This window comes from Choristoneura fumiferana, chromosome 13, assembly GCF_025370935.1.
Source record: "Choristoneura fumiferana chromosome 13, NRCan_CFum_1, whole genome shotgun sequence".
Lineage (NCBI taxonomy): Eukaryota > Metazoa > Arthropoda > Insecta > Lepidoptera > Tortricidae > Choristoneura > Choristoneura fumiferana.
Genome location: NC_133484.1, coordinates 4,965,999 through 4,993,494, shown reverse-complemented (window position 1 = coordinate 4,993,494; position 27,496 = coordinate 4,965,999). Strand labels below are relative to the sequence as shown.

At 36.8% G+C, this 27,496-nt stretch overlaps 2 protein-coding genes across 9 annotated transcripts in view; one reads left to right on the top strand and one right to left on the bottom strand.

Moving 5' to 3' along the window:
• LOC141433919 (soluble guanylate cyclase 89Db-like) overlaps positions 1-2,944 on the top strand; it is a 23,430-nt gene extending 20,486 nt beyond the window's left edge. For all 4 annotated transcript variants that reach the window (XM_074096064.1, XM_074096063.1, XM_074096062.1 and 1 more), the window contains one exon: positions 87-2,944. In XM_074096064.1, coding sequence (XP_073952165.1) covers positions 87-191 — 105 coding nt within the window. In that variant the 3' untranslated portion in view covers positions 192-2,944. The remainder of the gene's footprint in view (positions 1-86) is intronic.
• LOC141433924 (glucose transporter type 1-like) lies at positions 1,515-27,496 on the bottom strand. 5 transcript variants are annotated; one of them, XM_074096075.1, is made up of 3 exons: positions 14,341-14,505; positions 13,947-14,064; positions 1,515-5,597 (listed from the first exon to the last, which is right to left on the bottom strand). In XM_074096075.1, exon 3 carries the CDS (start codon positions 5,573-5,575, stop codon positions 4,193-4,195), a length of 1,383 nt encoding a protein of 460 aa, XP_073952176.1. In that variant the 5' UTR covers positions 5,576-5,597; positions 13,947-14,064; positions 14,341-14,505; the 3' UTR covers positions 1,515-4,192. The 5 variants fall into 5 exon arrangements, with proteins under 5 accessions (XP_073952176.1, XP_073952174.1, XP_073952177.1 ...); XM_074096073.1 differs by lacking the exons at positions 13,947-14,064; positions 14,341-14,505 and adding an exon at positions 27,275-27,496; XM_074096076.1 differs by lacking the exons at positions 13,947-14,064; positions 14,341-14,505 and adding an exon at positions 17,478-17,538.

The following is a 27,496-nucleotide window of genomic DNA, read 5'->3' as shown; positions in this document are numbered from 1 at the left end:
TCAATGGATGGTGGAACATACCCCAAAATCATTTTGATGTCAATAACTACCAACGTACCCAAGACTTTATCTAAAACAACTTTCAGGGTAAAGGGATGATGGAGACGTTCTGGTTGGAGGGCGAAGTGGAAGAGGACGAGCAGCATGAGGCATTGCAGTTGTTCTCGGCGCTCTGCGGGGAAACCGAATAGAGTAAAACAACATGCGTTAGGGAAGAATGTGGAGAAATTGTGAGGTTTAAATTCAGCTTTGCATTTGCTGTTAGATGTCTCAAACCCGAATATGCTAAGTGGAGAAATTTAACTAACAACCTTGAAAACTTTTATCGATCTTAAACCCAGTGTTCAGGGGTCTGCAACAGGCTTAAGACCGTTAGGTACTCTTTATCGTTAGATAGAAGTTAGATGAAAAAAAAATTGAGATAGGTAATTTAAGTACATCTAAGGTTTGTTTAGGTACTTACCTTCTTTTGTAAGAATGGATCTTGATTCCAAGTTTATTGACGAACAGGTGATCAATTTTTTAAATCACAATTGATCACAATGATGAATTTATGAATCACAAAAATTGCCGTTGAAGTTCCAATATGAGTAGGTAGAGTGATAAATTATTTTTGCTTTTTTATCAGTTTGGTCAACCAGCCAATGCACTCGCGCAATTAGCTTATTGTTTACTTAATTAAAATTAATGATATTGTTATGCATGTTAGCGTCACAGTCTTTTCTGCTTAACCACGATGCGTCATTGCGGTGCGTTTAATCAAATGAGATAGGTATATGGAGGGAAGATGAAAAATAAAAAATAAATTCTTTAAGAATGTCACGTACAATCCTATTTTTTATTTATTTATTTGTATTCTACAATAAAAATTTCATCATCATCGTCGTCAATGGTGACTTCGATGGGGGCTCCGTTAGCGCATTAGCCCGGAGCATAGGTACACCGCAGACGCAGGCAATGATCGAGGGTTACACACAAGCAAAACAAATAAGTAGGTACCTACCTATACAGGGTGGAAAGTTGAGATGGGGCAGCAAGGGCAGCTACTAGATACGCGAAAATGCTCTTAGTACCTTTACTAACTTTAAGTAACTTTTTGAGTGATGACAATCGACATTCACAGATTTTTGATAAAATGTACAGTCAGCGAGAAAATCGACAGATTTGTTTTTTTATTCCAGTCGGCCCCATTTCTATCAAGGATTAAAACACTCTTTGAGACCAACTAGGGTTAGAGTACTAGAACACCCACAAATCAAAGAAAACTTTTTCCATACAGTTCGTAGGGTACTTACTAATCTGCAAAGTGAAACTTTCGCATGTTGTTTTTTTACGAATATCCTTTATGTTAAAAGAAAATGAAACACTATGTAGACAACTAAAAACTGAACATTTTAACTAAAGTTAGTGTATCACCCAGTATTGCTGCCCCATCTCAACTTTCCACCCTGTATTGTATACCTAATGTAAGGTGGAAAATATGGTAATGCCGAGAATGAAACTAAAACGAGATATTCAGTAAATAAATAATAGTTTAATATCAACAAATGAATTCGTATCATTTTAAATTGGATTTATAATATCATTTCCCTATAGCTGACTAATGAAGCATTTAAAACTTTCCTTACATTATCGCTATTCCTTTAACAATTCGTAGAATATTGGGTGTTACGAAACGAACGCACTGACGCCATTGTATTCCATTATTTTTATTTACTATATATCAAGGTACAAGATTACACTTTTAGCGTACTTTTTATAGGGTAGTTACATTACAGTATGCAATCAACATCCTTAAAATAAGAAGGATGGATCATAGACATTGAGCATTTGATTCGAAGCTGATTGCATATTGGTAGTGTCACCACTATTTGCGAATAGGCCCGTTACGTCAACTATCTTTACAACTTTGATTACCTACCTAAGAGTACCCAAGCCGAAATACAACAGTGCAAGCACTGCAGGATTGCTTCACGGCAGGATTAGGGGGCGTCCATAAATTACGTGAGACATTTTTTAGGATTTTTGACTCCCCCGCCCTCCCTAGTGAGATTTCGTAAGATTTTCCTTAACTCCCTCCCCCCTCCCCAAATCTCACGTGAGATTTTTTGAAATGTGTTTTGGCTGTAAGTAAACCAGTTGGATTTAAAAAAGAAAAATACAAAAAAAAAATGTTTTATTAATTTTATTTACGACTACCAAAGACTAGTATTTGTAATTTGAGAATATTGCCGTAGTTTAAAATCACTGTGATAAAACTAAATAATAAATATTTCAACTTAAATTAATAAACTTTACTTTCACGCAATTTTACACGGTTTTCTGTTGAAAAAAAAAATACGTGATATTTGTTAAACCCCCTGTCCCTAAGTGAGATTTGGAAAGCTTTTACTTGACCCCCTCCCCCCCTTAAAGACCTCACTTAATTAATGGACGCCCCCTTAGCGAGCAAGATGGTGGTAGTAATCCGGGCGGACCTTGCACAAGGTCCTAGGTACCACCTGCAAAAAAAATGCCTAGAAGTTGTCGCAGCTTTATCAATACAATAACCCACGCAAACAAGCGTGTTGTTGTGAGCACAAGCGATTGAATACCGTATGTACCTACCGTCAGCCAAATAAGTGGTCTATCAATTTTTAAACAAGTTCCTATCAAATGAATATGTCGCTAAAGTCGAACTTTGAAGTTGACAGACACGTCTATTGGCATTCTTGTTTTGTGACATGCAAACGATTATCAACTTTAGGGTGGTAGACCACATATTTAGCTGATGGTACCTATTGTCAAAAAGCACTCAGTACGAAAGTATTCACAATAAAAATAGTAAATTAAAGGATTTACAAGAAACCTGTTGCTGCCACGAGCGATAGAGACAGAGATCGTGACTCATACCTATCCATACCTTATAGGTAGTGCCACGAGAGTTGAAGTGAATGATGACACACAGCGACAAAAAGAAATATGTGCGTGACTTCCAACTCTGATGGCACTAACTACACTGTTTTCACGAGAAAGTGTATTAACTTATTTTGACAAAGTTGTTAGTTTATTTACCTCACGGCACGTAGGAGCTTCCTAAGTATATATCAGACGTTAACTTTAACAGTTTTACCATTAAAATCCGCAACTTATGTGAAGTTATGTGGATGTTGCTATAATTAATATGTGCCTTATCTAACTACTTTATGTTCTTTACGATACGTACCGTCGAAGTGACAATAAAATTACGCAGAAATTGAAGTGCTGATTGCTAAAATATGCTTCAGAACTGTGGCTTTTATGAAGCCTCAGTGTTTTTGAAAGCAATATTATAATGTGCTCCACCTTTACTTCTAAATTCATTATTGGCACTAAAGTACTCTAGGACGGTGACATTACGTAATCCAGATGGAAAGACAAAGTGACAATCGTATTTGTAGTAAAACATAAAAGTTAAGGCACTGGAATGTACGAATATTAACAAATCTACTAAAACTCATAAATCTAAAAAAATATAACAAACTTTCATATGTACAACTTCGTTGGTACAACCTTAGAATACTTATAAAAAAATAATGAAACCAAAAATATTTGTATAAGGGGCAAGATAAAAATGTAAACAAATAAATAGTAACATTTGGTCCTCAAACCTACGTTTGAACATCCTTTTTCAAAAGTATAAAAGAGTGATCGATAACCACGGATAACAATTCATTTCAAATCTGACAATCAAAAAACATTTATACCTCTGATTTTCTTAAATACATAGAAATACTTAAAACTTGTCATAATTAATTTATCCTTATCTGTAAAGGCGTTATATATGTATATGTATGTGATTATTTTTTATTTTTACTCAGATACCTACATCATTTGAACTAACAGCGACAATTGAATCTAAGTAATAATTCATTCTCAAATGTAGTCATCTTACTCATCATCTACAAAATTTACTCGAATAAGTACTTTATTTCGAAATATCAAGTAGGTATAAACAATTACTATAAGTGAGTTCAGTCTTCATGATTTTATGCGAAATCGATAGTCAGGCAGCGTAGACGATTTCATCGACTGTCTAGATCTATCCATTACTATAGTTCTTTACATTAGTTAATACAGTAGCTATCACAATTTGTAGTGTAAACTTATTGCAATATAAATTAGGTACACTTACGTCTAAGGAATGTTTCCCGGTCAAAGTCATCGCCACCGTTCATTTCTTGAAGAGAGCCGTAACTTCCTCGATCGTCTTGTTCTTCGTTTCGGGCAGTTTGAAGTAGGTAAATATAAAGAACAGGATGAGGAAAGCCGTGTACGGCAGAAACACGTAGTTGCCGAGCGCGCGCTCCATCGGGATGAAGGAGATGCCCACGATGAAGTTGGCGAACCAGTTGACGAGCGCGCCGATGCTGACCGCCGCGCTGCGGGCGCTCTGCCCGAACAGCTCCGACAGGATCATCCAGGGAATAGAGCTCGGGCCCACCCCAAAGAACGCCACGTACAGCAGTGTAAAGATCACCGCAAACACACTCATTGTCGTGTTGCCCTCGTACGTGAAGAACGCGACAGTCATGAGCACGGAGAAGGCAGTCATACCACCTAGTCCCACCAGCTGAAGCGTGCGCCGCCCCAGTCGGTCCATGAGCGGAATCGACACTAGCGCCATCACGAACAGCATACTCCCCACTCCAATAGACGCCAAACGTGCCACGTCTGGCTCCAGACCCGCGCTAATGAATATAGTCGACGAGAAATACAGAACGGCGTTGATACCTCCCCACTGTTGTGACAGATGCATGACGATCCCGATTATGAGCGGCGTCCGCAGCGACCGGTCGGTGACCAAGCCCCAGACGGTAAACTTCTCTTCCTGCCTCTCGGCTCTGTCTTCCGCGTGCATGTCGTTGATTTCATCGTCGACTGCGGGGTCACCTCTGATTTTAGTGAGCGCTAATCTCGCTTTCTGTTCGTCGCGGGACGTGAGGAGCAGGAACCTGGGAGACTCGGGGACGAACGGCAGCATCACGAACTGAAGCGCGGACGGTATAATAGCCAATCCGAGCAACCAGGGCCAGCCCTCGTCGGTGCCTAATATGGCATCGATTCCCAAAATCTGAGCGAAGACAAGACCGAAAGCGACGGCCAATTGGTTAACGGTGCCAAACGCGCCTCGTAGCCTCAAAGGGGCTATTTCGGAGACGTAGGTCGGCGAAACGGTGGTAGCGAATCCGCAGTTGATTCCGATGAGAAATCTGCCTATTATGAGCATCTCAACGGAGGAGGCGAGTTTGCTGAAGCCCATGAGGGCTGCCGCAAGGACGCCAAATGCAGCATTCATGAGCAGAGCGTTCTTTCGACCCTGCTTCTCGGCGATCCAGCTGGAGAGCGGGCAGCCGATCATGCCGCCCACGGGGAAGATAGCGACGACGACGCTAAATAGCAAATCGCCGTCTTCGATTTCGTATGCGTCGCGAATAAACGTCTCAATGAACTGCCGCGGCGCGTTGATGACCCCGGTGTTGAAGCCGAACTGCAGCATGCCGAGCACTGCCGCGGTCACCGCGTATAGCAGCGGTCCTGTGGTTCCTCCTGACATCTTTGAGCTCGACCACGCCGCTCTGAAACGAATACAATCATAATTAAGCTTTCAGTTTTGTATAGGGCTGAGGAGACGTTAGCAAATAGTTTAATCATTGGCTTGGAGCAAGTATGCATAAGTTTCAAAGCCTCTTTCAAAGTTGGCCCACATTACAGTATGTACGAGTATAACTTTGTTTCGGCTCAGAGTAAATGAAGGTAATGTAGTTAGGGAACCAAAAGAAGGTGTTCTGTTCTTTGCTAAAGGAAGATTTGACCTATTTAATGTTTACGTTGTGACTCAAACAAACATGACATAAGTAACATACTTAAAGTATAATAAAAATGGTGTTCTGCCTTTTCGCAGACATTCATTTGGCCGAATATCACTTGCCAACCAACGTTTCGCCGAAGATTCACTTTGACAACTATTACCAACTTTTTGTATGGCAACGTGTCATTTGGTCGAATTATTATATAGCAGAATATCATAATTTCACAAAACGTTTGGAAAACTTATCATTTGTCAAATCTTTCACTAGATCAAACAACTATTAAACGAATAACGTTTCGTCAGTGTAACAGTCCCCTTTTTATACACAAGGCAACTTTTTACTTAAAGTAAGTAAGAGTTTCACACCATTTTATCAATTGGCAATATTAATAACAAATAAGAGTTTTGTAATAAGTATAGCAACAGAAATCGAATGTGTGGCAAAGTCCAGTTAGGTGCGACGACGAGCGAAGCAAGGAGGAGCGTGTTAGGTAAACGGTGAGCAAACAGCGAACGAAGCCGAGCGAGCGAAGCGACCGTGCCGCGGCAGCAGCCGGCGAGTGCCAGAATCATATTTTTATTTATTAATATTTCTTTTAAAATATCCAAAACATGAGTCTAATGAAAAATAATATTGAACTGAAAATGGCATCCTTGTAAATAAATGTTTTCAAAATTGAACTCAGTAATTGCCGGTTTTTCGAAATCTAACAAACACACATTTGGTACAAGATTGATACCGTGATCATTGCCGTATTGTAACAAAAAGTCAAACATTGGGCGTTTGTCAAAAACGCATTTTAGTGCACAAACAAAAACACAAATAGCGAACCTACTGTGTTAAAAATAAAGTTGTGTTAAATACTTGTGATGTATACATATCATTTAATAATATTGTAAATCTGTTTAAAAAAAATATATACCTCGTTGAGTTTCTTGCCGGATTCTTCTCAGCAGAGGTTTTTCCGAACCGGTGGTAGATTTTTTTTGACATTCATAAGTGCTTGTTATAGCCTAAATTGAATAAAGATTTTGACTTTGACTTTGACTTTGACAACGGAAAAGTTGCGCTTACCCACATTACTTAAAATATTACATAGTTACTAAACGAAACCCTTATTCAATAAAACATTTGGGAATTGTACAACGAAATGAATATTACGCCAAACAAAACATACTAACCGAAAGTTGACATTTTGAAAAGTGACTTTATAACAAACAGGTCAAACGTACAGTTGGTAACTGTGAGGTTGGGAAATAAAACTAAACATTTTAATAAGTTGGCGAGTGATCATTCGGCGAAATGAAATTCTGCGAAAAGTTGGTTGGGAAGTAATAGGTATTCGGCGAAACAATTTTCTGCGAAAAATTAGGGAACCAATAAAAATACTATGTGACAGCTTATCTGAAAATCTCTTGGCAAAACTGACTGTGGAAGTGCAACACAAGATAAGCAGTAAGATAAATGTGTATATTGACAAGTACGTATATGTTTACCTACCCACTTCAACACACTTAAGATATAACTTGTGAACACAAAAAATTTAGGCCAAATTTCTACGACAATATTATAAATGCGAGAATTTGGATGTAACGCCATCACAATAAAACGGCTCAACGAATTTAAGCGAAATTTGGCATACAATAATTTAATTTATAATAACCTGGCAGATAGTTTATGACTTAGCACATAGGATAGTTTTTTTTTGTGCCGCTGGATAGCCGGCAATTTTCAACACTTTGTATTAGGTACTTGCCGACACATACGCTTTTGAACTATAATACCCCAGTCACCTTTCGCTCTAAGTAAAATCAACATTAATTCAAATAAGCAATTTTTTGCATTAAAAATTAGGTCAGGTAATTTGCAAATACATTCTTCAATAATCCACCAAAAGTTATTTTAGTTAAGTAAAATTTTATAAAAAATAATATTTAATAATTCTGTAAAAATCAGGCGAAATTGCTATAAGCCTATTTACTTCATAATTTACTATTTATTTATTTATGTTCTTTGTAACACCTTTTTTTTAATGGAACAAAAAAGGCTTCATATTTTCAAAAGTAAAAATTGAAATTGAATTACGATAGATTATAAAAAAGCCGTGGCCTAGTGGTTTGATCTATGGCCTCTCAAGCAGAGGATCGTGGGTTCAAACCCCGGCTCCCACCTCTGTGTTTTTTCGAATATCATGTTCATTTGCGATTTCTATGCGTATCTATTGCGTTCCATATCTTAGCGGCAACTTTAACATTGTAATAGATAAGTTGATAAAACTCATTAGTATAATTTTATCTAATACGTTTTTTTATTATTATTTGGGAAGCAATATAGTCGGCTAGTTACGACAGGTAGGTGTCAATAAGGAAATGACGGTGCAAACTGAGGAACGTCACATTCGTCACACGATTGATGTGTTTTTTGTGGCTTTACTTATGTGGCTAATACTCAGAGCGGACAGTTTTTGCTGGCACTTCTTTAATGAACCAACGGGTTCGTAATACTCAGAGCGGACAGTTTTTGCTGGCACTTCTGTAATGAACCAACGGGTTCGTAATACTCAGAGCGGACAGTTTTTGTTGGCACTTCTTTAATGAACCAACGGGTTCGTAATACTCAGAGCGGACAGTTTTTGCTGGCACTTCTGTAATGAAGCAACGGGTTCGTAATAGGTACTCAGAGCGGACAGTTTTTGCTGGCACTTCTTTAATGAACCAACGGGTTCGTAATACTCAGAGCGAACAGTTTTAGCTGGCACTTCTGTAATGACCCAACGGGTTCGTAATACTCAGAGCGGACAGTTTTTGCTGGCACTTCTTTAATGAACCAACGGGTTCGTAATACTCAGAGCGGACAGTTTTTGCTGGCACTTCTGTAATGAACCAACGGGTTCGTAATACTCAGAGCGGACAGTTTTTGCTGGCACTTCTTTAATGAACCAACGGGTTCGTAATACTCAGAGCGGACAGTTTTTGCTGGCACTTCTGTAATGAACCAACGGGTTCGTAATAGGTACTCAGAGCGGACAGTTTTTGCTGGCACTTCTTTAATGAACCAACGGGTTCGTAATACTCAGAGCGAACAGTTTTTGCTGGCACTTCTGTAATGAACCAACGGGTTCGTAATACTCAGAGCGGACAGTTTTTGCTGGCACTTCTTTAATGAACCAACGGGTTCGTAATACTCGAGCGGACAATTTTTGCTGGCACTTCTTTAATGAACCAACGGGTTAGTAATTTGAACTATCGTATGGCACGGTTATAAAAACGAAATATCATGTGGGCACTTCGTGTGAGATAGGTACGGTCAAAGAAACTGATTCCCGTACCTTTGTGCTACTGATGTCATATTGACATTCCATACATCTGCCAAAGAAATCACAGCGTTTACTATGAAAATGTCTCACCCTGGTATGCGGTTCAGGTAGGGATGGGTTATACTTGCTAAATCGCGTACCAGGGCTTCAAAGCACGTCCTCCTTCGCATACCAGGTGCAGAAATCAGGTATCAAAATACTTTCAAAGTATTTTCTATCCAACGCAATGAGTCGAATACTTGCTTCCTTGCAAGTTTAAAATAAACTCGTGAAATAAAATACTTTGAAAGTATTTTATTTCACGTATAAGCACAATTTGAATCTTATGTGTATGAATATAAGATATAATTTTGCATTTTGGAATTTTGACGTAGGTAGTACTTAGTACTTACTTTGAAAGGACAGTATATTTTAATGGAAAAATACTTTCAAGTCTTGCAAGTATATCGGGTCGGTACCTGGTTGGTATCAAAACCTGGTAACGTAAATACGCACCATCTCTAGACAAAACTCCGGACAAGACGGGTATACAGCTAGTTAAATGAATTAGTTGCATCGATTCTCTTGACGCATGCCGTGACAAGACGGATTATTATTTGTGGTTAATGAATAAGAATAATTTCAGCTAACTATATAGTTAGCCGACTCACCCACCGTCACTAAATGCGGCAACCCATACCGGCATAAACTAACTAAATAATCTACCACGTCGATAATGTTGAGACGTAGGTATTGTCATGCTTATTAAATCTTAACACCGTTCTTACCGCCACGGATGTTATGTAGGTATGTACCTTGTGATGCAAAATTGGATTTTACTTTAAACAGTTGTTTCGTCGCGATTGACGCTCATATTTCAATTACTTAACTCCCATATTACTCTTTTACCAGAAGAGCATTCCGAGAACAATATTAATTAAGTGCAGTAAGTATATAAATTCTTCATAGAAAGCAGGGGCCTACAAAGAGATGCGAGAGAAAATCGTTAAAAAGTCGTATGTAGGTAAGTTATTATGTTACAAAACTCAACTCTACTTTCTGCAAAAGTTGATCATAACCTCTACAATCTACAGTAACTCCTGTGTAAATACATCGTACTTATACTAGTTTTACAGATTCAAGTCTCAATAGGTAATTCTTAATTTAGGAAACTTTTTTAGGATCCCAAGTTCTCAAAATCTATTTTTTCAATACATATTTTCTCCCTACAGTGCAACAACATAAAAAATGATGTAATAATAAATAGAACACTTACGTAGGACCGTCAATACCGACTAGGCTTCTGCTACTATCGGAATATCAACTACTGTTAACAAATCTTCATAGTTCACGTAACGTTTATTTATCACATTATCCAGATCTTTTATCAACAGATAACGTTAGATTTGGAGAATAAATTATTTACGTCCAAGTAAACATTTGCAAAATGAATACTCCCCACACAAAATAATGTAGGTCTGTAGGTACTACCTTCAGCAACAAACGGATAAATATTTTTAAAGGTTCTGTACCGCAAAAAGAAAAGACGCAAGCCCTTTTCGGATGACTATGTTGTCCGTCTGTCTTTACGTTAATCAGTCAAAACTATTTTCTCTCTCCTCACTCAATAACAGGTTGAGGTGCTGGGTACTAGTATAAGTTGATCTATACAACAAAGTACTTTCGGAATAACCCTTCTGAACAGTGATAATAATCATTATATTTTAATAAGGGAATAAAAATAAAAGCAATTAATTTATAGCACACCCATGAAATAAATACTTAAAGCCATATCCTATGGATCGTTATTCGAAGTGTAATAGTCCTCCTCATTTATACAATGACTTGTAAATAAGACCGAATGTGAGTAATAAAACAAATACATACGCAGTAGATGACTATATTAATACGGTAAGTAAATGGTTTCGTGTTGTTTATCATTTTCATTAATAACTCTTAGTCTTAAAGGCTAAGTTAAGATGTGAATAATGTTATTGGGAATGATGACATTGACATTAGTTCCGGATTCGCTCCGAATTAAAGAACAATAGAAGGCGCGTATATTTTCCGTGTAATAGGTACGTACGTCCACCGAGGAACCATTTCTGAGTCAGACATTTTCTACGGGAAATAAAATATAGACCACGATTGCCTTCCGATATTTGACGCAATACATTAACATTCACCCATTATGTCTACATTCTACCCATGATCCTGAGACGTGCAACTGAAAAGTGATGGCAAACTATAACCCGCAGAAAATGCGTGTAACGTTATTAAGTGCGAATCACCTAAAACCATTATTTCTCAGTAAATGACACGTCACGGGAAATACCATGAAGATGTAATGAAATAAAAAATAGTTTTACGAAGTCACGCACTACGCAAACACGAGTTTCGTCTACGACTGCATCACCAGCACTTCACCCGGCAGAGATGTGTTTAAGTCGACGAAATGATGGTCCATAAATTTATTGAACAACTCTAGTCTCAGTATACTGAAATCCCTATTCGTCACCGAACAACTCACTATATCGTAGAAAAACTGGCCAAGAGCGTGTCGGACACGCCCAAAATAGGGTCCCGTAGCCATTACGAAAAAAATAAGTAATATTTTTCGAAGGATTTCGTATTTTATACGGAATCTTCCAAGTTTAGGTATATTTTATACCTTAGGCTGCTATTTACTCTTAAACTACTAATAATTCTCAAGCAAAATTAGCCGTTATAGTTTTCCTTGAAAGTTTGATATACTTACTACCATTCTGAATTTTTTCATACTCTTCTACCAACCGGTTTAGATTTAAGAGGGGGGGGGGGCGCTCGATTTTAATGAAAATTTGTACTTTAAAGTTGAATATTTTGCAAACAAATCACTGAATCGAAAAATCGTTTTAGCAACCCCCTAATGATTTTAAAAGACCTATCCAACGATACCCCACACTACAAGTTTGGATGAGAAAAAAAATCACCCCCACTTTACGTCTATGGGTAGGGTAGGGTACCTACACTAAAAAAAATACAGACAGACAGACAGACATGGCGAAACTATAAGGGTTCCGTTGTCATTTTGGCTCCGGAACCCTAAAAACTAAGTTGTGTCAAGTTTGCAGGGGAAAAGTCACGCAAGGTTACAGAGGTAGGCATACGAACGAGTACCTATCAACAAAATTATACTCGTACTTACTGAAAACAGTTGATAATATAATTAAAGGCACGTTTTTCTACAGAGCACTATCAATAAGTACACAATACAAGAACAACAAAAACTTGCTCGTTTGCCATCCAGTCGAATAAAAAAAATGCCTATTATCATGATAGTAATATCATCATTCATCATAATTGCACAGGTCCAATAGGTTATGTTATCATTATTAAACAATACCGAAGAATTGTTCAGTCTGCGTAAGTGTGAACTATATAATATGCAAGAATGAATTGGAATAATTAACGCCCTTGTCAATCCGCATTGTATCATGGGTTTGAGGTAACTAACTTATTGAAAGAAATAGTTAGCCAGAGGTAGCGAACATTAGCGAACACAGAACAGGTAGCGAAAGATACAGACCGAAAATTCAATGGTGAGATGACTTAGCCACAACAGATAAGACCAATCGCTTCAAAAGTTTACCTCGATAAGGGTGAGGTAAGTCTTAAAAATGGAAACATAAGATTATGATGAGCGTGTCAAACAGAACTAAAGTACCTGTAGAAATGTAATTAGATAATGGACAGTAAGTTAATGCATGCTACAACAAACCCAAACCTAGCCATGACTCGTACGCAAAATCATTTATTAACATATTTAAATACAACGCTATTTGAACAAAACCTTGAGTTGGTAGCCATAAGTAACGTACACAAGTACGTGGATTCTCATATGAATTTTATTAATTTTAATCTAATCATCATCTACTACTTATACAATTTGATTACCTACTACTTAGTCTTAGTAAGATCCAGTGGAGATGGAAGTGGGGGGTAAGACCCTACCAAATGTTTCATAACGGTCGCATTAAGAAATAGCACGGTGAATATAAAAATGGACTAGAGGAAGCTATGGCCACCAAAGAAGATAAAAGAAGATAGTCATGAAGTAGTTCCGTATGATTCAATGTCGTTATTATCTGATGCGTCTACTGCGGACTAGGTGTTTAAAAACGTGTACACGCACAATAAAACTCAACAATAGAGTCTTTATACTATTTTAAGCACCTTGTTAGACTCCTATACTATCTAACACTAATTGCATCAATTAAAAGCGCTGTGGCTGCAACGACCCAACAATCGCGAGTTCAAAAGCTGTGCCAGTCCTACCCAACTTTAGTTTAATTTCAATTTCAGTATCTAGAGTGCATAAAGTTAGACTTTTAACAACGCTAGTAGTTTAAAGCTGTATGAAAACCTTTCATGTGGGTAATTTTAGTGTCACAACGTAATAATTTTTCAGTCTGTCGTTTTGTATGTTTAACTACCGGTTAACATGGTCTAACCTTATGAACTCCACGCATTTGCCACCTGGTAAAGAAAACAAATTGAAATAGAACCAATATACCCAGTAGCTCTAGTTTCACCTGGCTAAATTTGGACTCAAACTCAAGATGTGAACACTATTCGGAACACAACAGCAGCAGCGCTCTACAAAACTCTCATTGCACAATTATAAATTTACTGGCTTTATCGCATAAACAACTAAACCTACTTTCGAATATAGGTCTATTAAAATCGATAGGCTGACAGGCGTGAATGCACGGTGAATTAAACATGTGCAAGAAATTAACGTCCCAGCAATCAATACAATGAAAGAAAATGTTACCCACTTGGAAACTTCTGCCAACCCTATATTCTGCAGCAGAGGACCTCGTGATCGCTGTAATTGTCCCTCGTAGCAGGCCAAAGGCAATCTTCCTTAAGGAATGCAATTATGTTGAGTGAACTCTGCAAGACAGTACAGTTCTGACTTACGAGCCTCGTGATCTCTAATAAATATACGCGTCCACTAACCACAAGAATATTATAGCCCTATACATATCTAACGAGCGGAAGCGGAAAGAAACCAAAAACTATTAAGACTAAATTAGGCACTAAGCTAAAACTATCAATGTTCATAACAATCTTAGGTTCATTATGCATTAAATATATGCTTATCTAGCGTTAAGTGTCGTCGCAGTAACTGACAAACAAACAATGGTGCGGATAAACAACATCACTTACCTAAATCAAACTGCAAAATGACAGAATCCAGGTCACTCTGAAACTACTATCTTGGGAAAAAAAGCATTTGCAATCAAGTTTAAAAGGGAAAAGCGTCAAGTGTGGCGGCGGCGGCCGAGCGGAACGCACTGGCACTGGATCGGCGAGTCGCCGAGTGGCGAGTTACTCGCCACCGTCACCGGCTAAGGCCGAGGACATAAAGAAAACTAACTTGTTTATGTTTATTTACACATATATACTTTACTTTAAGCGTCTTTTGATAAGTCGCGTAAATACATTTTACTTTCTATTAACGCCTGGCCATTGATGGATGTCTGTTTACATTGCGTAATCAATTGAAATTAATAAGAGATTAATACCTTACAGAAGTTTTTAATACTGCCTAAAATACTTATACCGTAGTTTTCGTGGTCTACACAACATTCCTTATTGCCAATGGCAAATCAGAGAGCTTTACCATAAAAACTTAACGTCTTGCACATGCCTAAAATTACTGTAAAACGTGTTAAATACGGTATCCAATCATTTGGCAACAAACGTTTAAACAAATATTCATTTAACAAACAACGTTTCGCAAACTTTTGTTTCACAAATTAATCGTTTTTATTACACCACATTTCACAAATTGATCATTTCACAAACTCTATTCGACAAACCATCATATTATAACAAATCATTATTTGGCAAACTATTCATTTATTTTCGTCATTTGGCAAACCCACGTTTGTCAAATCAACGTTTGGCAAAAAAAACGTTTAATAAAATGTATCATTTGATAAACAAGTTATTAAGAATAATTTAGAGGTGCCTGTAGCACTTGGTTAAGAAATAGGTTAGGTAAGGTTAGAACTGAGAGCATAAGAAAAACTAACTTCTGCCAGTAAAGTTGGTTAGGTTAGATTAGATTAGAACTGCGACCCTAAGAAAAAACGAACTGCTACCAGTACAGTAGGCTAGGTTAGGTTAGAACTGCGACCCTAAGAAAAACGAACTGCTACCAGTACAGTAGGCTAGGTTAGGTTAGAACTGCGACCCTAAGAAAAAACGAACTGCTACCAGTACAGTAGGCTAGGTTAGATTAGAACTGCGACCCTAAGAAAAAACGAACTGCTACCAGTACAGTAGGCTAGGTTAGATTAGAACTGCGACCCTAAGAAAAAACGAACTGCTACCAGTACAGTAGGCTAGGTTAGGTTAGAACTGCGACCCATAGAAAAACTAACTACTGTCAGTACCTATAGTTGGTTAGGTTAGGTTAGATACAACTGCGACCTTAAGGAATGCGAAACAAAAACGAGCCACGAGAACGAAATCCTACCAATTTAAATATGTTATGCAACTAGTTTGTCAAATAGTCATTTATTAATTGATGTTTTGTAAAATGAGCAGTTTGAAAAATAAGTTGTTTGGGTGTAATGGTAATTTTTTAAATGATGATTTGTCATATGATGTGTTTGTAAAGTGCCAAGTTTGTTAAAAATATATTTATCAAATGATCATTTGTGATACGAGTATGAGCAGTTTGTGATATGAAGTGGTTGTGAAATGAATAGTTTGTGAAACGTTGTTTGCCAAATGGTAGTAAACCGTTAAATACGTGTTCAACGGTTTTCTAGGTTTATATGGTTACACGGCAAAACTCAATTTAAACTACCTTTGGAACATTGAAGTAGCAATACGAAACTAACAGGGGCACAGCCTTCTGAAGTAATACGGGGTCGCAGTCAACCATGTACAAATTGTACATATACCGGTTGTAGGATCCGTAATAAGAATACCGGATTATATGATCTCCAGAATCAGTGATTAGGTACCTAATCATACATTGAAGGATTGTAATGATAGAGTAGCTCATTAGCGGTCTTCTTAGCGCACGCAATATGCACACAACTGGAAAAATATAGGTAGGTAGGGTAGACCGGGGGCAATAGCAGCACTTTAGAAATAATGACCTATAACTCAGAATCTAAAGCTATCACGTAAAAATCGCGTAGAATATAACATTCTAGTCTAATTCGCTATCAGAATCTAGAAAATAATTTTCATTTGATTACATCAGAATGGTGCAAATTGAGTTTTTGTTCATGAAGTCCTCGTGTTACAATGGACCCTAGTACGGGTCAATTGTAATAGAAAAACAGAGGTAAATAAAACCCAAAATAATGAATTAATCAATCAGTATTTACTATTAATTTCTTAAGACGTATCAGTCTGTTATGTTACATCAGTCTTAAGTATAGAGACTCTTATTACTCGACTACGGCAAAGCCAAAGGAAGAGTAATGATTTGGACTTGACAAAGCTAGAGTTTCAGTTGAACGAAACGTAACATAATATTCTCCAAGTTTTTAAAACATATTATGTCGACTTATTATAAATAACACTTGGGTGCTCATAGCACACACCTTTTAAGCAATAACAATAATCTTAATACAACAAAAATATCGAATTATTTAACAATTACTAATCCCATACAGTTATAATTGACCCCTGGTACAATCAACCCCATCCTTCACAACAAATTATTTTTAAATAATACTACTGAAACAGATGGCATTGCGGGTAGGTATTATAATTTATTTACATCTCGTAGTATCGAAATGAATCGTATATAATATAATGTACTCATTAAGTCCCTTTAATTTGAGACCCATATTGTTATATTGAAAGATAAAAAAGACTGAAGAATTGTGACAGCCGCCATGATTATTGTTTTTTTTTAAAGCTAGTCAGCTAACGTTACTCCGACCGAATGAAATAAAAATTCCTACGTTAAAATCTGGTAAGGATTCTCAAAGTTATGGTGGAACAAAGAAACTCACATACATGCATACTACGTAGGTATGTACATGTACCTTGAAAACATTACACTCCTTTTTTAGCAGTCCTGCAAAAACTCTGGGTCAATTGTAGCACGGGGACAATTGTAACGTTACAATTGACCACGAGTGGTGTGGTACAATTGTCCTTTTTTACTCGCATTTACTAAACTTCACAAATCTCGATTTCTATATCTAAGTGACCCCCACACTGTGACACATTACTAACTTTAACTAGAGAATCACAATTCAGTGAACCTCACACTACGACTATTTCATTATAAACACTAGTACAAAACGTAAATCGAAAATACTTACTTTGGTCAGTCAAAAATACAAATCTTTGTCTAGCACGTACGTTTCGCGCGGCAGCGAGTGGCTGACTAGTGAGCTGGTCAACACAATCTCAAGGCACTCTAGTGTATACACCACACACATGCATATTTCGATGTTGTTGCTGTTATAGGCAATGGTATAGTTGGCACGTGTACTGGAGTAGCTCAACCCTTCTTGATCTTTGGGCCTACCGACACACCTGCGTAATTGTTTTACAACTGTTTTACTTGAAGTTAACAATTAAACAATAGATGTTGGAATTGGTTGGTTTTAAGTACTTTTCGTCATTTTAACTAAAACAAACTATACTATTGACCCGTGGTACAATTGACCCCTGTCTACTCTACTAGTGTAAATGAAGTATTGTGTGGGAAAATAACACAAAATAACCTATTATTGTTGAACTGTGTGGTGAATATTTTAACACTTAAGCTACGATTTAAGCAAATAATTAATAACAGGTTTGACCTTTCTAAAGATCCAACAAATTGTTTATTATAGTAGTTTTATCTACACACATAATATCATAATCATAAAAACTCTATACGTTATTTCAATCTAACCCGACCACAACTGCAGACATTTAGTGATATGAAAACCTAGAACCTATTGCAAAATAATTAATCTGATTAGTAAATCGATTAATTTATTGATTGAATAGATCAAAGTATTTTTTCTATTTTATTATTTACAATACTTTATTTCATTTCGAAGACTGTTTATTCAATTATAAAAGCAGTAACTATTTTTTAATTATAAGGTAAGTAAATAAAAATCGCTTATTCATTCGAGCATTAATCGATTTTTAAAGTGTCAAATTTTCCACCATCTCAACACTAGTCTATGCTACTACCGATTATACGCGAGCAATACACGAGTTTCATTCAAGAAATAACGTCAGATTTTGACGAAGATTTTTCAAATGAAAATTATATATTAAAATCAAGTGAATTTTTGTGAAAAATGTGATTAGATATCTAATTAAAAGACACGAATTAAAGATAAATGTGTTATTGATTCGATCCAGTGGGTGTTTATATAAAAAGAATTTGATTTTGATTGTCATTAAAAGGGAAGTATATTAAATCTTGCTTTACATTTAGGGACTGTTTGACCACCCATTGATTAATTTTATTAAGACGGATAAATGTGATGCCGTCTCCGTCCATTCGAACAAAACAAACAGAGAAACTTTAAAGTGGGGGTGATTTTTTGTTTCTCATCCAACCCTATAGTGTGGGGTATCGTTGGATAGGTTGTTGAGGGGGTTGCTCAGACAATTTTTCGATTCAGTGATATGTTTGCGAAATATTCAAGTTTAAAGTGCAAATTTTCATTAAAATCGAGCGTCCCCGTCTAAAATCTAAAATCTAAACTGGTGGATGGAATTTAAAAAAAAAAATCAGGATGGTAGTAAGTATATCAAACTTTCAAAGAAAACTATAACGGCTATGTTTGCTTGAGAATTATTAGTAGTTTAAGAGTAAATAGCAGCCTAAGGTATAAAATATACCTAAACTTGGATGATTCCGTCTAAACTACGAAATCCTTAGAAAAATATTACTTATTTTTTTCGTAATGGCTACGGAGCCCTATTTTGGGCGTATCCGACACGTTCTTGGCCGGTTTTTTCCATACAAAATTTTATGAGTCAGTTTCGTCACGCCCATACTATAATATTTTCACCTATGATGAGTTCTGTGACGTTTCAAGTTTGACAGTTTTAGAGATGTACCATTTATCGAGTGAACTATCGATTTTTCTAAGAGTTATCAGTTCCTATTTTTGGAGAAGTTGCATTATATTTAAAAAAATGATATTTTCCAGTTTTCCGCCCACCGGGCCACCGTTTTCTCGTTCTCGCTCGAAATAATCCCTAAAACGAATTACAAACTCCCGACCGGGAGTTCAAAACAGTCTTTTTAGACCGTTTCGGCATTTTGCCAAAAAATAACAACAAACTTAACGAGAAACAGTAACAAAAGTCAACAACAATAATAACAGAAATGAACAATAACAAAATACAATGCTAAGAAAATGCAACGGAAACTCAACTCGTATACAAGGCAGACGCACTCGTACTGACAGTGATACTGACAAGCACTGGCCACAAGATGGCTGCGGCCGCGTTCGAAATAGCCGCTTTTACAAAATCTTGCAAGTTTTGTTTAAAAATTTAAAATATCTTAGTGTTCATTGTTATTGAATAATGTACTGCGGCAATTGCCGATAATGGTGTGTCACGTCACTACTCTGTTCCTTTTCACACATTGCGTCATTTAAAAAGATATATATTTTTATATCGTATTCGATGGAGTTTATTTAATGGACACTGATATTGCTATATATATTTTAAAAAAGTACAGTTTTACATTTTTTTATTATTTTGCTTCAAAATAGAAATTATTTTTAAAAAATATTTTGCGAACAGTTAGGTATGCGTAATTCGGAAAATTTTCAAGTGTCACAGAACTCATCGTAGGTGAAAAATACAATAAGTTTAAGAATAAAACGTCGCAAAACCGTCAATTTTTTTTGGGACTTTTTTTAAAATTATCGGAATCGATTGTGCTCTTGATTCTGAGTAGGAAAAACCATATTTTTGCAAAATTTCAAAAATTTTGAAATGGTAGTACACTTTTATTTGAAAACGCCCGTGATTCAGTTCTTCGACTGTATGTGCTTATATTAGTGTTTGTTATTATACTACAGGAAAAATAGCTTATTTTGGCGGCAAAATACATCAATGAAATAGTATTTTATGCAACAGTTGTATAACAGGCGTCAAAATAGGCGACTGGGGTTGGCGTGAGTTACGATGTGAGCGTAGCGCACATCGTAAGAAGACGCCACGAGTTTTTTTTTACTTATATACAACGTTGCATACAATAGTTTTTCTACGACTAGGTACTTATTAAATCGGAAATATTAAAATGACAAATAGTCTAAAAATATTTTTTCGTTATTGATGTTTACTTGCCAATGACGATGTTAAAAATACGTGTTAGGTACTTATGTTGGCAGCTATAGATAATGTTCGGAAAGTTTTTGTTGTGTATAAAAACCATATGAATTAAGTACCTACCCGTAAGTGGCTGCACCTTAGCCAGTCCGAACGCGCGAATTAAAAAAAAAAGTAAAGAAGCCACTCCTTAGGTAGAAAAAAACTTGCGTTTTATTTTATTTCGTTGTAAGGATAAATAGATAGATAAAAAAAAATTTCCACAAGACACGCGGCGCACACAGGTTCCAATATTGTTGATTAAAAGGAATACTTATTGTGTGTGACTATAGTATGTCAGTTTCACTCAGACCAACTTTTCTTATACATATAGTAAAGCGAATTCATTATAAATTTTAATTTCACTATTATAATTAGCTTATTCATTATCAACATATTTTTTGAATAATATCAACGTTATGTGACATTTTGGAAATATTTCTTATTAAGTGAATTTCTTATTAATTAAAAATCTTAGTAAGTGAAGTGCCCAAGTATGAGATCTGAAGATTCTGATTTTGATTTGATATGGGCGGCACACCTCTTGATATAAAAGCGGAGGCCGAATTAGCAAAAAACAACTTGCTGCTGCCCAAATTCAAAGAGAGATGAGTACTTATATGAATTGTTATGAGAAATTTATCAAATGGAAACAATTTTTTGTTTTTTTTTTTGAGAAAAGCACTATACAAGCTTCGACCAGTAGGTAATCGCCATCCTGACCTCGTACGAGTATCATTGATGGCCTCACCTGGCGTTTCGGCCATCAAACTTCTACTCGTCCGGGATGGCTTACTTACTGGTCTCTGCCGTAATGTACTATTTCACTGATCTATTGAGCAAAGTTACAACATAATATGTTTACAGACAAACTATCAAATTACCACAAAGTATGTATACTGAGATATGCAAATTGATCTATTTATATGAATAAATCATCAATTTGCGTATCAATTCTTGCAAAAAGAAGCGGAAACTTCGAAATTGCTTGGGGTTTTTCCGAAAACAGCGGCACGCAATTTTACCGGTCGACAAGTGTAGGTATAGCGTACGTCTTATCGTTACTAATGGGGTAAAATATGTATAAGGGTAAAGTTTGGTTAAGGGATAGGGGAGATTGGAGTTCAATCATTGAACACATTTTGTACCGAATATTAACCATGTAGACAATTTGTAAGTTGAATAAAACCTTATTGATATAAATACTATCCCTAGGTGTGATTCAAGTATAATGTAAGCAGAATTTTAGTAGTTTTGTCTCCCCCCTCCTCCTTGTTAGCGAAAGTACCTAAGCAAAGTTCTAAAATGCTTACCTAAACAATTATATCTATTTTTTAAGCTGTCTAGTTATTGTTATAGCCTTCAAAAGAAGAAAAAACTTTCACTAAGCTTATTCCATTTTTGACCGCAGGACCAACAAATGGAGTAGGTACTTAGCTCGATTCTAGATTAGATCTTTCATACTCTACTCGTGACCACGGCCACTGTAATGTTGCCGAAACGTCGAGGTAAATATTACTCGTGTGTGTTAGCGTGATAAGTCCTGTGCGTGGTATTTTGCCTATGAGTGAAAATCACGAAATTTTAAGACATTAGATCTTTCATTTTATTGACGACAAAAAAATCATGAATACATTTTCTTAAGCCGAATTTACATTAGGCAACTAATTTAATTGCGGTGCTTAATTGGGCACTTGTAGCTCGTAGCGTAGCCCCCGCATCATCCCCATCGCGGTCTACTTACGTCACAGCGTACCTACTGCAGGGCACAGGTTTCCTCTCAGAATAACGGGGCTTGGGCCGTAGTTCCCACGCGAGCCGAGCCATGGGTACTTTAACAAAGATCATTGAATTTCTGTACAGGTTCACGGTAATCAATGCTAGTTACAAGAAATTAGTTGTATAGTGTAAATTCGGCTTTAATGAGATACGTCACTTGGGGTCGTTACGTCGTAAGAGGCGCCAGCGCGATGCGATTTGCGTCTGCGGATAATTGTGAAGCATTCCACGGCGCGTACTGGGTGGGGTGCAAGCGAAAGGGACAATGGATATTGCTCTCAGTGACGTACGCAGAGGTAATATTTGGAATTAATCAGAAGTTAATGCTGCGACTACATGCGAAGATTGCGAAGGCTAGGGTTGCGACTACAATATCAAAAAAAAATATGACAAAAAAATTTACCGGCTTCAAAAACCATTAAAATAATTTTATATCAGTTTGAAGTAGGTGCCTCAGCACGAACTAGCAGAACCTATAGTTGTCTTCCCTACCTACAAACTATCTATTGGGTCGATAAATGTGCAAGGTCCGCCCGGATTGCTACCACCATCTTGCTCGCTAATCCTGCCGAGAAGCAGCAGTGCTTGCACTGTTGTTTCGGCGTGGAGAGTAAGACAGCCGGTGAAATTACTGGCACTTGAGGTATCCCATCTTAGGCCTCTAGGTTGGCAACGCATCTGCAATACCCCTGGTGTTGCAGATGTTTATGGGCGGTGGTGATCTCTTACCATCAGGAGACCCACTTACTCGTTTGCCATCCAGTCGAATAAAAAAAATTATAATATAAACCTTCCTTGTAAAATTATCGAACTGATGGTGAAAATCGCATTAAAATCCGACGAGTAGCTTAAAAGATCTAAGCGTAAATACAGACAGGGGGCGGGAAGTGATTTTATTTATACTATGTAGAGGTAAAGAAGTAAGTTTTTTCGGTGATCAGTATTTTGACACTTGATGATTTGTAATTAATTGTAATAACACGTTTATTATCTAGTCGTTTTTATGAGAAACGTGATCCTATTTCATGGAGCGTCTGACTGTCGTAAGTGCCGTTTTGTTTACCCTTATAACCCTTACAACAGCGTGGGTGATACGAATGCGAGCCGCAACCAGTTTGCATTTGGGTTTTTTTTTATATGGAAATTTCCAGCAAGTTTTAGGCTTTGTTTACATTATTGCAGTAATCGTTCCAAGCGTGACGCTGCGGCGCTCGATCGATCTCGTGTAACTCGTTTGTGACCCCGCAATGTATCGCTACGGGAACGATATTATTGAATTAGTGTAAATAGGGTCTTAGGCGGTTTTTAGAACATTGGTGGTATTTATTAGTACCGAATCAAACATCGGTGAAGACTATGAGAGGATACAAAAATATAAAACATCCAATGCAATTATACTTATTATGATACAAAATCTACGGTGATTTTGCAAATTAAGGATGGTCCTTGTGCAAGGTGTGTTGTGGTTGTTGCTCGTTTGCCATCAAGTCGAATAAAAAAAGAAAAAAGGAACGATTTCCCAGCGGAGACCAAGGTGAAAAGCCTGGAAATTCCAATAGATTCGTGGGATGCCATAAATATTTGACCTATATTTTGTCGACAAGTAGGTCCTATAGGTACAGTCATTCACGATGACGCGTGCCGTGGTTCTTATTACAATGTCATTAATGGCTAATTTTGACAAAATCACGCGTCTTCGTGGATGGCACTCGGTATACTTACAGTCAACATCTACGGCAAATGAGTAGTTTCTTGGGAAAAAAAATATTGTATCTAGATTAACTGGAAATATTGAAAGAAAGAATGAAAGAGTTTTATTTTGGACACCTATTTATTCTTTTGTCAGTCAAACAAAAAATGACGAAGAAGCGCGTCAAAGTTCGGGAGTGGGGGGCCTGTGACGTCACGCAGTGGTAAAATGTGTCGCACGGCGTGACGCCACGCGGAACTTAACTTTGGCTATATATTCTTCATTTTATGTTTACCTTGTTTTGTTTAACTGTTTCTGAACTAAACAAAACAATGAAGCTCGAGCCAGATAGTACCTAATTACTTATGCAATTATTGAATGAGCTCGTACTTAATTCTTCTATAATTATATTCTACAACATTCAATTAAATTTTGAGCTATACCTACTTTAGCCATCTGTTAGATAAGTCTAATTAGTTACTCGTTAAAGATCAGAAGCGTTCCAACCGCCATATCTTTGCTCTTTGCGGTCAAACTTGCCAGCCTCCTCTCAGAATGAAAGGGTTTGGGCCCTAGTACCCACTGTTGCCTTGTTTCCTTTCTCACAACAATCCACTAAAAATGTCAGCAAATCCATTCATTCAAACAATTTTGTCACACAACACAACACAATACCTACTTATATACTTTTGTGTCTCTACAGATACAAAATTGCTTTGCATGGACTATTGTGATGAAGATAATTACTGTTACTAGCTGCTTTGACCCTGGGGACAGTTTATGTGCTTGGATTTCTGCTTTATTCTGACCAATATTGTTGCATAGATGTAGCTATCGTAAGGCGCGGGTGAGCAAAGTAATCCATACTAATATTATACATGCTAAAGTGTATGTATTTGTGTGTTTGTATGTATGTTTGTCCGTCTTTCACGTCGAAACGGAGCGACGGTTCGACGTGATTTTTGGCATAGAGATAGTTTATGGGCATTTATGGATTGGTTATTTGGAGTATTTTTGTATTTTTATTTCAATTCCAAAATTTGTTGGTTTTACGGTCATCCAATACAAACTGAGACATGGATGCACAGAAAAACCAAAAAAAGAGACCAGCGCTGGGAATCGAACCCAGGTCCTCAGCATTCCGTGTTGCGTGCCATACCCCTACACTACCACCTTTACCTTTACCTTTATGGGTCAGAGTGACATAGGCTATTTTTAACCCGGAAAAATGAAGTTCCCGCGGGAACAGCGCACGATAACCGAATTCCACGCGGTTTATGGTATAGGGGGCAAACGAGCAGGCGGATCGCCCGATGGTAAGCGATTACCGTCGCCCAAGGACACCTGCAACACCAGAAGAGTCACAAGTGCGTTGCCGGCCTTTAAGGTAGGAGTACGCTCTTTCTCTTGAAAAAAGTCAAGCCGGGAATACCGCAGGCGATAGCTCAAATCAAATTGTAGAATATGTGATGGCACTTGTGCTCTACAATTGTGAAGAGAATAAAATCAATTCTTGTTAAGATAAGAAATAAGATACAGAGGTTTAGTTCCACCTATCCATATGCAAATACCACCACAGTACTACAATCAGCATAGCAAGAAGTATATTGTAATAACACAAAACAATTTTGCCTCTACAAAACTTTTTTGCTTTGAAAAATTATTTTGGGATTTCAGATTTACATGAATACATTACATGTGCTTACAAAATGTGATATTAGTTAAGAGGGATAGTTAGTTTTACATACCTAAATTTTATTTTAGTTTCTTTATTTTTGAGGAACCGATTATATTATATGTCTAGCTTCCATCGCTGCTTCCACCCTGTTGTAGTTTGTGTGACCCACTTCGGAGTGACCGTGAACATTAGCAGTGCCACCTATATAACTGTGGTAGATTGCATAACCACCACTAATAAAATAATATATATGTAACAATAATAACTACCTACTTTATAGGTGCCTCCTTGCATAGTAAGTTTTTTTTATTTGAGTTTTGGGATGACACCTAAAATATCCGCGCTGGGTGCCACCCAAGCTGACTACGCCACTGATGGAGCAGCGGGCTGCTGCACTAATTGTCAACAGCTTTAAAAGTCAAAATGTTTGAAAATATAATCTTTATGCCACAGTTGCATGTGGCATGGGGTCCCAAGCAAAAACACACCTTATTTTTTTTTTAAAGAAGCTTGCCTGTTCCACTGATGACCATAATTCTGGTTCTTTCCTCGGTCAATGTATTGGCATTGCCATACAAGTAAACGCAGCCAGCCTTATGGGCACCCTCCTGCCCAATAGCAGCGACTTGGATGATATTTGTAAATATAGATTTTTATGATTAGAGTAAGTTAGTTTAATCTATTTTTATTTATTTCTGTTAATTATTATTGTACCTCGTGTGTTCATAAGTTTTGAGACAAACTTCGAGATTAAAAATAAAACAAAATAATACTGGCAGCTGTTTAATTTCTTTTTCTAATTTTGAATTTGGAATGTTTGTGTTCTATTTGTGCATTTTAAAATTCATTTCAACTATTTTTCTCGTGATGGAGGGAACAAAAGAATTATGTGCGACTGTTATTTCGCTTCATATGGCTGGAAAAAAACCAATGGAGATTTTCTGTGACAAAATGTTTTGGGATAAGCCGCAACTTTGTGTATTACACCATAAAACGTTACAAGGAGACTAATTCTCATTGGAATCGAAATGGAATCGAGGCGGTCATTTTGAGTAGAAATTGCTTGTAATTGTTGGTTAGTGTCAACTTATCATTAGCTGAAAATTTTATAAATATAACTTAATTTTTGAATTTTTTATGTAACTTTTCTTTCGTCTCAAAACTTATGAACACACAAGGTATACATTATTTGTTTGATTATAAATAAAAACATAATATAAGACCGAGCCTAAAATTAAACTTTCTAATTTTATATTCTGCAAGTAAACCTTACTAAAAATTTTAAAAAAGTCATAATGTACCCACTTAAAACAAAATTAGACACTCATAAACCATCTCTTTTATATATTTTCAACCACAGTCAAAGATATTGATTTAAAAAAAAAATTATTATTTTCTTGCGAAGTTCTGATTGACCTATAAGTATGTATAAACTTACTAAATATTAACTTGAAGATAAAAATAAACAGACAGAATCGCAGGTTTTATCGCTCTTTTAAAATCCCACGAAACGAACCCGTTCCACCTGGGTGGCGTATGGAAGTATGCATATTCTTCTGTTTTTATTAATTAAACGTATCGTAATGTAAATATTTAAATTTTAGCATAGGTACGCAGCACAATAAACATACCTTTTTTTAAACCAGATGCAGTTAATATCAAGGTTTCAGCTCCCAAATCATGTCACAGCAGCATTTTCCTAAATACTACACATTTCAAATAAAAAAACAAAATTAAAATACTATTGAGGCATTGAGCAACTCAAATTATTCACTTTCCCTTCACAATCACAACCGCGCTGCCAAGCAGAAATCAACCAACCAAACACGCAACCAAACTAAACCGAACGACCA